We start from the raw sequence: 14,664 nt of genomic DNA on the forward strand, positions 1-14,664 counted from the left end.
GTGAAAGGCCATATCTGAGTAGTATTATGTAGATAGATAGGCAATATTTAAATTTTCACTGTAAAGCTGTGCTCTGGGTCCAGGTTATGAGATAATTACCTGATGATGAGGCTACTTTGTTACTTTACTAACAAAACCCTTCTGGATGAAATTCATGGCATACCAGTCTCAGACCAAGTCTCCAGACCAGACTCAGTCAAATTTGTTTTTTTCTAAAATGGGTTATCAGAGCAAAATTCTACTATTTGTTGTTTATAAAGAGGTAGCAAATGATATTTATAAAGAGCCAGCTGGATAGTGCAGCAGATATACTGCCAGGTCTGAATGATTCATATTTTTGAGTTCAAATCTAGCCTCAGATACTTAGTAGCTATATGACCCTAGGCAAGTCACTTAATCCTTTCTGCCTCCATTTCCTCATTTGAAAAATGAGCTGGAGAAGGACGTGGCAAACCACTCCAGCATCTTTGCTAAGAAAATTCCAAATGGGGTCATAAAGAGTCAGACACGACTGAAACAACACAGTGATATAAAACCCATTTCTCTTACTGTCACAGACAAAATGGTGTCCGTTGTAGTGAAACGAAGATGTTTTACTCTTACTTGGCCAAATAAGTTTACTTTAACATTAGTTGTCGGTATCATTGATCTCTTGTAGCACTGACCTTCTCAGATGCTGTGGATCCATTTTATAAGTAATTTTAGAAACTCGAAATACCAAAATGTGTAGCTGATGAGAGAGAATACTTGTTTTCAGCTACTTGTTTTTCAGTGGTTTTATAAATGTAATGCATGCACACTTCCAACTGCAAAATCAAAAACAGTGTTTAATTCTTGTTTATTTGTGAAAACTTCCTTCTGTCCATTGCACAGTTTATGCCAATGTTCTTAAAGGATGCATCTTACAAAAATGTTCTTGGGGTGAGATTGGCAAAGTTATTTTGGAGATAGTCAACAATAATCCATTTTCATATATAAGTAAGATATTTTCAGGGACACAGAAGGAAAGGGGGTGTGAAAGACAACATTCAAAGAGCAGTAATGCCATTCTCAGCATCTACACAATCTGTTTTTTATAAGCAGATTCATAGATTTCAGTGAGAATCTTAACAAATAGTGTGGAGCAAGATGTCTAGTTATAGTCATCTAAGTTGAATTGGGATACCATAATAAGGGAGACACATCCGTATGCCAGCCTTTCTACTAGAAGATATTTAGAAACTAAGCAAACTGACTTTTTGTTTGAGAAATTAGAGAAATAATGTCAGAGACAATGAGGAATTGGAAAACCAGAGAATGAATGAAGAAATATCAAAATCTTTTTTTTGTGCTTTAAAGCTCTAATTCAGGAAAGCATAGGAAGCTATCTTCAGGTTCATGGTTTTCAAGAAAATTTCAGTTTTTTCATCAATCCTGTCTCTCTTTTCTCTTCATAGCCAAATTATAATGCAAAATGCGTTCCGGTACGAGACCGAGGTTTTCTTATTCAGGTATGAGAGAAAATTCCGTGTATTATTGAAATAGTTTAGCTCTGCATCTTCCCTTTAATCATTTGTAAATAGAACTTATTATTTTCCTTTCCATTATCCTTAGACAATTGAGTTTGCTGAGCAGCGGATACCTGTATTAAATGAATACTGTGTAGTATGTGATGAACCCCATGTATTTCAAAATGGCCCCATGTTAAGGGTAAGTCTTCATTTCTAGAAATTTTAGTCTTAACTAAATAAGCAGAGGAAAAAAGGGGTTAAAACAGAAGATGATTTCTTTTAGTATATGAACAGCATATATTCCCAATTATAGGTTGCCTTTTCTAAAGAGAATGGTAATTCCCTAAAAAATTATGTCTCGGTACCCAACAATCAGAGAGTAGATTAGATACCCATGAAAGTATTGTAAAGGAAAGTAACTTCCTACAAATGCAAACGCTTAGGATACAAAGAAAGGATTGGAGAGGTATAGGATGTATAACTTAAGGACAAAGAATAGGGTATTGATAAATTTCTGGCATTTTGGTAGATAAACAGTGCTAGATATTTTCAGACGTGAGAGCCACATTTGTGGGAATAATTTTATTGTGTTCTTTTTCCAACACATACCAATGTGTATGTATGGTATTTTGATACTATATATATCTATACCCCTTTATCCTTTTCATTAAATCAATATGTCAATAAATATTATTAAGCAAAGCACTAAGTCCATAAGCATTTATTTATTGCCATTTACTGTGCTAGACCCTGGGGATGCAAAAAGAGGCCAAAAACGGCCTCTGTCTCCAAGGAGCTCACAATTTAATGGGTAGGGGTTGGGGGTGGGGGAAGTGGCAACAAAAAATATGTACACACAGCTATATGCAATATAAATAGGAAATGATTAATAGGGGGAAGACACTAGAATTGAGGGTTGGGGAAAGCATCTTGTGGAAGATATGATTTTTGTTGGCATTTAAAAGAAGCCAGGAAGAAATGAGGAAGAGAAAGAGCATTCCAGAAACAGCCAGGAAAAATTCCTGCATCCAAAAAATGGATGTCTGTCTGTCTCTTTTCCTAGAGGTCAAAGTGTATCTTGTTATGGACAATAGTGTCCCAGCCACTTTGTATTAGTTTTTGGGACTGTTACATGGGTTATTTTGTAGTGGGGGCTGCTAGTCTGATTTTCAGAGTTTCACAAAATTGACTTTGGATCTGGAATGAGTAATTTTTCTAGCAAAGTGACAAAAAAACCCTATAGGAAATTGAACTCAGCTCCCTTAAAGGAGTGACCTTCTAGGATCAAAATATGTGAGATATAGGTGCTTAATCTGTTTGGCACCATTCAGTTGCTGCTTTTTAATTTTCACTCCAAGATGACAGGAGTGATAAATTAGTTTGAGACCTCTAAACTGGAAAAAAACTGGTGGTGAATTTTTTTGAGGTTTATTACTTGACAAGCAAATGAAATTTCATCCCCTAGTTGCAGATTAAAATCTCTGATGTGAAATAAATCTTTTACTTTCTTCACAAACACTCTAGACTCTATCTGTATCTGAGGGCTTTATTTTTCTTTTAGTTTCTGTGCTCTCATCCTGTCTCCTCTATGATGTTGCTGCTTATTTTAAGCCTTTTAGGTTAACCAGGTGCCTGTGGTTCTGGGACAGTGGAAGGATTTAGAGTCAGTGCGGGTGTCACAGCAAAAAGGAATTTATTGATAGCATCTACTTGTGCCTCATGCTTGGAGTAGGGCATATCTCTCCCCTCCCACCCTCCCACCCCCATTCATACCCACCCCCCTGCTCCCCCTACCCCCCCCATATACACACATACATACACATACCCTCCCCCTCTCATATCAAGGCCAGTGCTCTAAGCTTTCAATATAAATACATTTCATCCACATTATGTCATTCAAACAGAAATCCTCCTATAACCTGAGTATTGTCCCATCTCCATCTCTACCCTAATCTCTGTTAAAGCAAGAATCCACAAATAATCAGGCATCCTATATTTGGGGTAGTCTCCTGAAGAATGCGTGTCGGCCTGGTAGGATTTTGACTGAAACAGAACAGACTTTAACCTTAGCTTGAGGCTGTGGAATATGTAAAACCAGCCTTTAGTCTACTCTCAATCTGTTTTGAGAGTAGGGGTGAAACTCAGGGTCTTCCTGAAAATCAATCAGAGGTAGCAGTTGGCCAAAAAAAAAAAGTTTTCTTCTAGGTGCTGTTCTCATTTCCCAGAAACAGGCTCTTTCCTAGAGCCAAACTGCTGTTCGCTTTTCATTTCTTACTTTTTTTTCCTTTCCATCCTCCAAAGGTTCTAATACTTAACTCAAAACAATGAGTTTCTGTTTCATCAACAGCTTATTTTGAGCACTAGTCAAGCAAATCAGTTCCCTAGAATTTGGAAAGCAGATCTTTGTTCATCTACAGAATAAGCTTAGGTTTTTCCATGATGAACTCAAATTGTAAAATTAATTTTAAAGTTTTCACGTATACTTTGAATCTGTATTACAGCTGACATGTAACCAGTGTGACTGTTCAGAAGTTTTAGAGTTGTTTTATTTTTTTTTTCCATTTCATTTTGGAGCAGTGTTTTTTGGTTGAAGGTTGGGGAGGAACAACGAAGGATCAGAACATCCTTCAAAATGTTTTCTTTGGAGAGGGAGGGACTAATGCAGAATGCTTATACAAAGCTCAGGTTCTAATAAAATATGTTGCGAGCTTTTGCTCATTTAATTATTTACATACAGTTTCAAATGTCTATAAGATGGATGCATAACTGTCATTCGAGAAGCAAGAAGGGGAATTGGGAGAATAAGATTCTTACTTTATTGGCAATTTTTATTTTTCTGTGAGGTGGCATCCAATACATTGGACAGACCTCAATTCCATATTCTTGTTTGGACACAGGCAAGAGTCACATGAGATTGGACAGAAAAGTTATGAAGCGAATTTTTTTGAGGCAATATCCACATGGATAAGAACCCAGATCTGTTAGGTTAATGGAATATTATTTTATGACATTATTCCTTATGTGCACAGCAACCCATACTGGTCACTTAACCATTGCTATTGCCAATGATGAATAAGTTATTTCAGAATCCTGCCTCAGGCATATACTATCTATTTGAAACTGGGGAAGTCTGCCTGCTCTGGGTTTCAGTGTTTTCAATCTGTAAAGTGAGTGTTGGACTAGAACACTAGATAGGTCCCTTCTAGTTCTATAGTTACAATCCATGTTTTCTTTATTTTCTAGAACTGAACCTCTTTTTACATTAAGAATGATAAATAAAGCTGTTTTTCTAGCTGTATGATTTGCCAAAGCAAAACTAAGATATTAGATTAAATGAAAATGCGCAAAGATTTTCTTGACACACACATAATATACATATAACACAGGTGTATGTGTGTGTAATAGTGTGTGTATATAAATATAAACATGTTTATTTGCATAAGAATTTATCTATATACATATTAATATATAATTTGAAAAACCTTTTCAAGTAGCCATATTTTTTAAATGGACAGTTTATAGAAATAAATTTTATGCTTCTGAATGGTTTATTGAACTAGACTTGTAGCCAACGAGTCAGGCCTAATTAAGGAAGATCAGCAATAAACGTGAACTTAGATTGTATGTGACAAAAGTTTTTGATTGAGCTCTCATAATTCTTTCCCAACTATCAAGTTTTTAAATTAGTGGAAGTATTCTAAGAAATTTTGTGATAGTCTTATACTTTCAACAATTCCTCCTTATCCTCTGTACTAATGATTTCCCTTCTCGATAGATAGTACCAGGGTGAGGAACCTTCAGCCTTGGGTGTGCCTTTGGACTGAATCTGTTTTACAGAACAAATCCTTAAGAGGATTTGTTCTGTGAAGTGTGGATTCAGGCAGAGGGCTGCACTTGAGGACCTAGAGGGCCACAGGTGGTATGTTGTCTTGCCTAGTGGTAATGGAGGGTGATATTTCAAGGGCTTCATTGAAACTTTGAAATATTGTCCAATGTCGTAATCCAAAGGAACTCAATTTGGATTACCATTGCACCTGTGTTAATAAGTTGGCCTAAACGTCAGTGAGGCATATTAGGACAGTAACTAGAATCCCTATTGCTAATCATTTTATTTCTTAAGATGTTCTGATTTTCCAAAATTCAGTTTATTTTCTAAATATCTAATATTGTATATCTAAAATCTAAATAATCTAAAAAAAGAGAATAAAATAGATTCTATTAACTGTAGGCCACTGAACTAGACTTGGATTCCTGAAGAAATTCTGGAATGCATAATTAAATGATTAGTGCATATATAGGAAAGGAAGCAAGGAATTCCAAAGAGGCAGCATGGCTTCAAGAACACTTCATGTTAAATTAACCTTATTTCCTATTATGAAATTAGTAGGTCAGAATTCTCTTCTAGCTATAGTTTATCAAAATTTTAGCACATTTGATAAACCGTCTCATAATCCTGTTGTAGAAAAGATGTAGAGATACAACTACATGATTTAGGAGCTAAGTGAATTCCCAGGCTCAAAGCACAGTAATTGATGTTTCTTTGGCAGGGTTGGGGAGAGAGACTTAGGAAAAGTACTCCCCAGTGATCTTTTCTGGATTCCCTGCTGTTTAATATGTTGAGGTAGATGACCCATATATACAAGAATATTTATAGAAGTACTGTTTGTTGTTGGAAAACAAACAAACAGAAGCCAAATATGTACCCTTCACTTTTGAAGTTGCTGAATAAATTTTGGCATATGAATGAAATAGAATTTTATTGTGCCATAAGAAATGAGGAATATGAATAATTTTCAGGAATTGGAAACACTATCTGCCTATCATCTTTCTATCATCTGTCTCTGTATATTTCTATCTTCAATGTTGTAAGAGAAACAAGAGTTAACTTGACTTATGAAGGGCTGAAGAGAAGTTGAGATGGAAATCTTTGGTGTTATACTCCAAAACTCTTGAGGGGTTTGTACCAAAATCTTCCTACCTTACGCTTTTCCCCCTTATGACTAAGAAAATAGCTCAATTTTATTGTTCTCATTTCAATGTTCCATGACTAGACTGATGGCCTCAGGTTGGTGATGTCGACCATAAAATTTTGTTACTCACTGCAGCAATCATCATAAAGGCTCAATGATTTTAGGGAATTTTAAAATGAAAAGACTTGCTCAGTTTCTCCTAGCACTTCATTTCCTTCGTTTGGGAAGCACAAAGTTTTTTGTCCAAAATAAATTTACCGAAGGATATTAGGCATATCTGGCTGGAGATGAACATCGGATACTGTTGTCCTCTGTCTGTGTCCTTATTTGAGAGGCAGTATGGCAGATCTCTAGATTTTAGATCTGCATGTACCTACTACATCCATTTTCCACCTTTCCCTTTTTATGTAGGTACCATCTTTGATGTATATTAGAGATGATCTCACCTTTCTAGAGGTTCCAAGTCTTGGTGAGGACAAGGCACAATTCGTTACCTCCTCCTTTACGTTGTTGCTTGGGAATCTACCATAACTGGAAGAGAGTGATGAGAAAATATGGGACTGAAACATCCTCTCATTTACTCAGGGTTAGCTGAAAAGGGAAGTATAGAGGATCTTTTCTGTGACACCAAGTGCTATGGGACAATATGGATTCAAACAGAGAATATGTGTGAGATTACTATTGGGAAAAGATCGAAAGTTTCTTTGCTTAAGAGGTGAAAGGAAAAAGAAGAGAACAATTGATATATAATACATTCCAGTTGTCTGGCAAGTGACAAGAATGATCCTATAGTTGGAAAGAGGAGGTATAAACTTGTAATACAAAAAGATTTTTTCTTTTTAGAGGGGCAGTTAAGGCCTCAGTCATTAATGTAGGTAGCTATAGATGTGTATATCCTTGCATGTATCCTATTAATTTATATTCCTCACAGTGAGAAAGGATAGCATTTGGAGTCACAAGATTCTCAGAAACAAAACATTTTTTTATACATCATAACAGCTGGGGGTGTGGAACTCTACAGACTAGCCATTATGTAAATCACTGCAGGAATTAGTTTTGTCCCTATTGCCATCATCTATGCTATCATAGCTGAGAAAATCAAGCTTAGAACTCATGCACAAGAGTGAATTCTTAAGTTTTTCCTATTGATGATTTTTTTTAAGTGACTTTTTCTATTGCTTCTGTTAGATGCATGGAACTCATAAGATTCCATTCACCATTATCTTAACCCTCTTATTTCTTCTGTAGATAGTTTTGACTATTAAATTATAAGCTCCTTGAGGACCTGGATTGTCTTTTGAGTTTTTCTTTTTATCTCCGGTGCTTAGCCTTTTGCCTGGCACATACCAGGTGGTTGATAAAATCTTTATTGATTTACTGACTAACTGACTTTCTCCAACAGGAGCGTTATTCTTCTTTTCCAAGTCTTATACAGACTCAGCTTTTCTTTTGATCATAGAAGAGTGATCAGTGTCTATCTAGAGAAAGTGAGTTTGAACCACGCAATTTCCAAAAGGACCCTGAGTATGTCACTGACAATATATAAACTTCCTATTACCAGGCAGCTGCTATTTCTCTTCCAAATAGAGTTGTCGCTACTTCTGTCTAGTATTAGACAGTTTTTACCTCTGTCTTGAGAATCATCTCACCAGCCAAGGTCTGTTGTTTCCTCATTATCTTATAGTTTATCCTTAAGCTCCAATTTTGAAACTCCATGTGATCCAATGAGAAGCAGAAACCCAGCAGAAGATAACAAATTATGAAAATTCAGATCTAATTAAGTAATGATAGAGCCTCTGCAAATTGCTTTGTAAACATTAAGGCATGATATCAATATAAGCTAATATTATTTATAAGTATATATAATAGTAGTCCATGATTATGTATATTATAAAAATCATAACATTTTATATATGTGCTTTTAAAAATAGTCTAATAGTATGGAAAAGAAAACTGCCAATAACTATGCTTTTATGGGACATAAATATAATATTTTAAAATGCTGACTCTTATTCTGTTGGATGGGAATTCTAACTTTAATACTCTTTGCATTACCCCACATGTGATATTAAAAATCAGGTTGTCATTTATCACCAATCTGTCTCTGTCTTTCTTTTCTTTTATCTGTTTGTTGATTGTGTCTTTCAAGAGCTGTGTTAAGCTTCAGGTTATTAAAAATATTGTATCCAGTGCATAAGATTCTTGATAAACATTTTAAAAAGTAATGTTATGCCTTAAGTATATATATTCAAACTTTCATCACATATTTATTTGGGTAGTTGTCTCCATCTAGATGGAGTTCAGCCATTCTGTAGAGGGCATATGTAATTTTGGGTAAAGTTGCATATGATTTATAAAGAGATTATTTTGAATTATATTGATAAAGAAAAAGTATTTAATTTTTGTCATTCTTCTTATATTTTTAGTAACATAAAGAGGAATATCTAATATCCTTCCTAAAGCTTAAGTACTATTTACTTAGAATTGCTTTTTTAAAGTCATGCTTCAATTTATTTCACTCTAATAAAGACATTTTTAAGGCCTCCCCCATATTTTTGGGACTCATCAGTTGTTGGAGATACAGAGCAAAGGAGCTTATATTCTATTAGGAGTAGAAGGGAAGAGGGGGGGAAAAACAAAACAAGACAAAAAAACGTGGAACGTGGTAACTGAAAAGTGCATGTGAAATATATAGAGTAATTGGTATTGGTACATAGTATTGTTCAGCTGCATAGTGCTGACCACTGGTGGGATCAGTATTGAATTCTGGCTAAAATAAGAAGAATGATACAGTGGGTAGGGCCCAGGATTTATACTGAAGGCCTGCCTTAGGCACACTGTACAACTTTTTTTAAAAAATATTTCTGGACTTCAGTTTTCTTCTCTGTAATATTGGAAGGTTACGTTTTCCTTACATCTCTAAATCTATGATCTCCTCCTAAGAAAAGTGTTTCCTTTCATTTCAAATGTTTTTGCGTACAGACATACTTTAACAAAACAAACCATGCTGTTTTGTGATAAATTATTTCATTATACATTTAGTGTGTGATAATAGTCAGGAGGATCCATCCATGTTCAGAAAAAAGTATTAACCAGAGTCTATGAAACTCGGTCTTGAATCTTATGGATTAATGGTTGGAAGGCAAGGTCAAATATTTTAATAATGTAACATTAAGGATGGAGTATTTAAGAAATGCCAAGATAGTGTAATTGCTTTGTTGCAAATTTTTAAAATGAATTAATGAATAATTTACCAAATTGCATGTGATACTTAAGCATTGTATTAAATTCTATGTAATAAAATGTGTTATTTGCATATTTGGTTTGCCTGTAATGGCCATTAAAGTAACTGCCCTCTTTTCAATAGCTTCTGTGGTTTCCCTAGAGATAATCAAAGTTCACAGAGGGAGAGGGCAGAGGGAAATCTATGAAATTAATTACAGTGTTCAGTAAGGAAGATTAATCCCAAAGAACATCCTGTATTGTCCTCAAAGAGATATCTAATATTGACCATCTAAAATGAATATGTTCAAGTTGAGAAATTTCTACTACAGTGCCATCTTGTGTTGTAATTTTGAACTTCTGCCCATTTTCATTAATGAACAATAACAGGTTGATATGGTAGTTAAAAAAAAAAAACTAGATGCTTTACCTCAAATGTATGCGATTCAGACTCTGATTAATCAATGTAATTGTTTATAAATTAGTACTTGAGAACAGGAAATGCAACGTGTTTTATCTTAGAGAATCCCATTTGTAATGAGTTAATAATAATGACACATTTAAAGGATACCAATTTCATGTTGTTAAAAATTTTTGTACATCAAAAAAAATTGTTCAGTGAGATGACACAAGGGCTTTTGTTGCAAAAAAAAAACAAAGACTTGATACATTGGAGGGAGATAATTTGTGTTAGAGGACTTGGGTTCAAATCTAGGGTTTTAAACAACTTGGATTTAAACAACTAAAGAGATAAAAGTAATATTGTGCTTACAGCATGAAATATATTACAAAATATAGAACTGTGGAGGAAAGAAAAAAAGGAAAGGGAACTAACAATAGAGTTTGACTTAAAAGAATGAAGCAAAATTATGTAGTAAGGGAGTAAAAGGGTAAAAAAAAATCATAGTAAACCTTTGGGAAAGAATTTTATTACAAAAAAGTAGAATTTGGCCAACACAAGCAAGACAACAGTCTCCTGAAATTAGGTAAGAATGGACATATCCTCTGAATGATCAGTGTAAATACTAAGCCTAATGTTATAATTACCTAAATAAGGGGTTATTTACAAGTGATAAAAAGGATGTGTGTGTCTGTATGTGTTTACATGCATGCAATATATCTAATTATGAACCTTAGTTATGTAGCTCTACTTTATTCATTCTCACAGTCCTTTTAGGAAGATGAAGATAGTTAAAAGTTTGTGTTCACATTGTAGTTATTTTGGAATGTGAGTTGAATTACAGCCATGACCCCTTTGGTATATCACTTAGGATTCTGGGAATATTCTATGAAATTTACTTTTCCAATAGCTGTTTTCATAAAACTTAAAAACCAACGAAGATCAATCAGAGTTGGATATTATGCTAATTGAGTTGTTACTGAGCTGAATTTTGTTACTTGGATACAAAATTAAATGCCAAAAGTAAAAGTAGAAATTTATTTCAGTTCACTTATTTTACTCTTTTATTGAAAACAGAATCAGTTTTTGGCCCTGGAATTATGAATGTTTTTTGTTTGTTTTTTATATTTTAATGACAAATTTTGTTTAAAAATGTCAAAACCATTCTTAGCTCATGGATGTGGGAGGGATGGCTGGGAAGGGTTGGCAGGGGGGCCATAATTTTTCAACCTCTGACCTAAAGCAAGAATTTATATATGACATAGTAGTTGTTGTTGTTTTTAGTATTCATATATATATATATATATATATATATATATATATATATATATATAGACACACACACATATGTATTCATATATGTGTAAAAATAAAGTATGAAAGTAAACATAATTGAGTTATCCAAACTCTATAATACTGTCCACTCAACCTTCATGAATGTTATATTCGTGTTTATGGTCTTAACCTCTTAAATAGCAACCTCTTTGACTTCATTGCATTTTAGAATTGATAAATTTTGGTAATAGCATAAGGAACACTCCACCCCTATCACAAGATTACTAATGTTTTCCTGACCAATGACTATTCTGCTTTATGCCTTGAACAACTGAAATAATAATGTGTCATACAAGTAATGATTTTCAGAGTCTGCCTTCTGATTATTCTGGTATTTATGTAGTCTATATTAGGCACAAGGTAAATTAAGGAAAAGAGAAAAAAATGAAGCTAATGTCATTGGGGTAATTGATGGGTGGTTAGAGAAATGTTTACATTAAGTTAGGGAGGAAGAAAGATAAGATGGTGGTTGTTGGTAAAGGAAGGCAGGGGAAGTAGCACGACCTACTGGCATTGAGTATGATGAAACATTTATTTATATGGTGATTCTCCTTATATTGAAAATACTTCTTGTGTCTCGATGACAGATTTATTCTCTTTACTTAATTTCAAGTGTGTGTGTGTATTTTTTACCTCAGAAACTTCTTGTACTGAAACAAAGCATAGCTCCAGAGGGAGAGGGGACACATTTTTTTTTAAATGTTTCAGACTGAAAGAAAGCCAGGAATCTTGATAATTGGTGAGCTAGTATTGAGGATAGGAATGTTTCCATAATTTCCCACTGTTTAAGTGAATGAGTAAGTCATCCTCTGAAACAAGTAAGCATAAGAACATTGGCAATAACTAATGCCTTTTGTCTGGGGTGCAGTGGCTCAGGGAATTGGATTATGTCAGGCTTCATCTGCTGCCTAATGCAATGTAACTTAGGGGATGAGATAAATCACGTGCATGACACTGTATTAGGCTTGAAAGATGATCACTCTTCCAAAGTAATCACAAAGTGAATATTTCAATGTTGTAAATTTCAGGAGGTTATTGAAGTACAAATTTGTTGCAGCAAAATCAGTCTGCTTTCACAAGTAATGTAAAAAGTTTTTGGGTGCATGCCCATTCTTTGCAGATAAAGTTGTTTTCTTAAAGATGGCATTCCTGTTTAAAAACAAACAACTATGTTTGTTGCATTAAAAAAAATTATAATAGGTGTATTTCTTTTGTTTTTAGTTGTTGAGTTTTTGTATAGTTAACATGTATGAAAAAAGGAAAACCCAAGGAACTCAGTGTGTTTTAGGAAGGAGGAGCACATCTGTCTGGTTTGGTTTTCTTTAAATTTGTTGATAAAATCAGCTCATTTGTATAAATTATAAATGTTAAAAATCTGATATTATTGAAAACCTTAGTAGTCACTGTTTAGTTGACTATTCAAAAAATCAAATTTGTACAAGTTCCATAGCGTTATAAAAAAATAGAAGAAATAAAATTAAAAATTAAAGAAATGGTAAAACTCCAGAAGTTTATATTTTACACTGTGTGGAGTAATGCAAAATGAGCTTAACTTTTCAAAAAATCAAGAATATTGTAATTTGTTATATTCTGTTCTGTTTTGTAGCCTACTGTATGTGAACGTGAGCTCTGCGTATTTGCTTTCCAAACTCTTGGAGTAATGAATGAAGCTGCTGATGAAATAGCAACTGGGGCTCAGGTAGGGCTATGTGATATTAATTATGTTCTTAATTTGGTATTAGTAATTCGTACTAGTCTACAATTTCAGAATAAATAGCTTATTTTAATGTCTAAAAATGTTGGAAAAGATAGGTTGTTCAGGGTCTCAACATTTTCGACTGAAGGTATATCCTTTTTTCTTCATTCCTTACAATAAAGGACAAAATCATCAGCTTCTCATAATTTAAAGATTAAATGAAATAAGCCGCTCCCTAAAGGAAGAGAAAATGTGGTATATCTGTCTATTGCTAAAAGTTACCCTTTTATCGGAGAAATTAAGAGAGCTTTAATGGGTTTACTAATTACTTTTATCATATCACCTTCTTATCTACATCCAACAAATAATATCATAGGACAGAAACAAAAGACTTCAGTCATTACTGAAGGAGTTGGAATGAAAAAGCCTTCCAATTTCCTGTACCATTTTAAGAAGCGATGTTGGAAAGGGTTGGAGCTCATAAAACAGTAGCCACTGCTATTCACTATCTAGATTCTAGGAGATTCAAATAAACCATTTTCTGGTTACCTAAACAAAGAAGATAACAATCATTCATGGTCTTATTGTATATTTCCACAAATAGCCCAAGGATGTTTTCCTACTCACTGATCCCAGTCCTGAAAATGCAGAATAAGTTCATTTATAGATTGTTTAAATACAACAACAAGAACAGCTCAGTTATTTTTGATAGTAGAGTAAGGTTTTATTTTTAAAACTACTAACAGTAATTTTTTTAAAGTGTTATCATTTTTGAGTTTTAACACATTTGAAACTGTGGTTGTTAAGTCTAATTTCTAAATACCCTAACCTTTTGAAAATAGTACCAGCTATCTTCTTCACCTATGCCACACTTCACTTGTGGTGTTCATCCCTAAATCACTTACAGCACGGGCCAAGTCTTTTCTCCTTTCCGCCTTTAAAACAGCCAGGCCACGTGATCTTATGATGTCCTTTCTAAAAATGTATGCAAATCCCTTGATAATTCATGACCCTAATTAGAAGCAGTGTTTCTATTCAGTGAGTTAGAGACTCTGGAGAAATGGACTGGAAGCTCTACTCCACCCTAACCTTGCTTTGGTACCTTAAGTAAGTCAGCCATCATTTCAGCGTCTCAGTTTTCTCTTCTGTAAAAGAGTGAGGTTGGACTAAGTGTCCTCTAAAATTTCTTCCAGCTCTATCATCCTGTGAGCAAGGTAGTCTCTAAGTTTCTTGCCCACTCTTAATCGCTTGTGAATTGAAATGCATGTATTTCCTTTGCCAGTATATGAATTTGGTACGTGTTCAAGGTTTCATCCAGTCCTCAGTAACACTTTCACATTTCTTAGTTTGTAATTTTCTAGGAGGAAAGACATATTTAGTTTTATTTGTGTGGTGCCTCTTATGTAGATAAACACTAGTCATACGATAAAACATTTTAGTGAAAGGGGAAAAAATGTGATTTGAGTGGCAAAAATATTGTCTCTTCCTCATTTTTATTTTATATTTTACTTTTAAATTTTCCTCTTTTTAAAGAACAAACTGAAAAATTTA

General features: G+C 34.1%; 1 protein-coding gene across 1 annotated transcript in view; it reads left to right on the forward strand.

Annotated features, from left to right (window-relative positions):
• The window catches only part of PARP8 (poly(ADP-ribose) polymerase family member 8), a 221,780-nt gene that overhangs the window by 167,494 nt on the left and 39,622 nt on the right, over window positions 1-14,664 (forward strand). The window contains exons 13-15 of the mRNA XM_036742146.1: window positions 1,437-1,490; window positions 1,594-1,689; window positions 13,024-13,116. Of these exons, the coding sequence (XP_036598041.1) occupies window positions 1,437-1,490; window positions 1,594-1,689; window positions 13,024-13,116 (243 nt within the window). The remainder of the gene's footprint in view (window positions 1-1,436; window positions 1,491-1,593; window positions 1,690-13,023; window positions 13,117-14,664) is intronic.

Source organism: Trichosurus vulpecula, chromosome 1, assembly GCF_011100635.1.
Source record: "Trichosurus vulpecula isolate mTriVul1 chromosome 1, mTriVul1.pri, whole genome shotgun sequence".
Lineage (NCBI taxonomy): Eukaryota > Metazoa > Chordata > Mammalia > Diprotodontia > Phalangeridae > Trichosurus > Trichosurus vulpecula.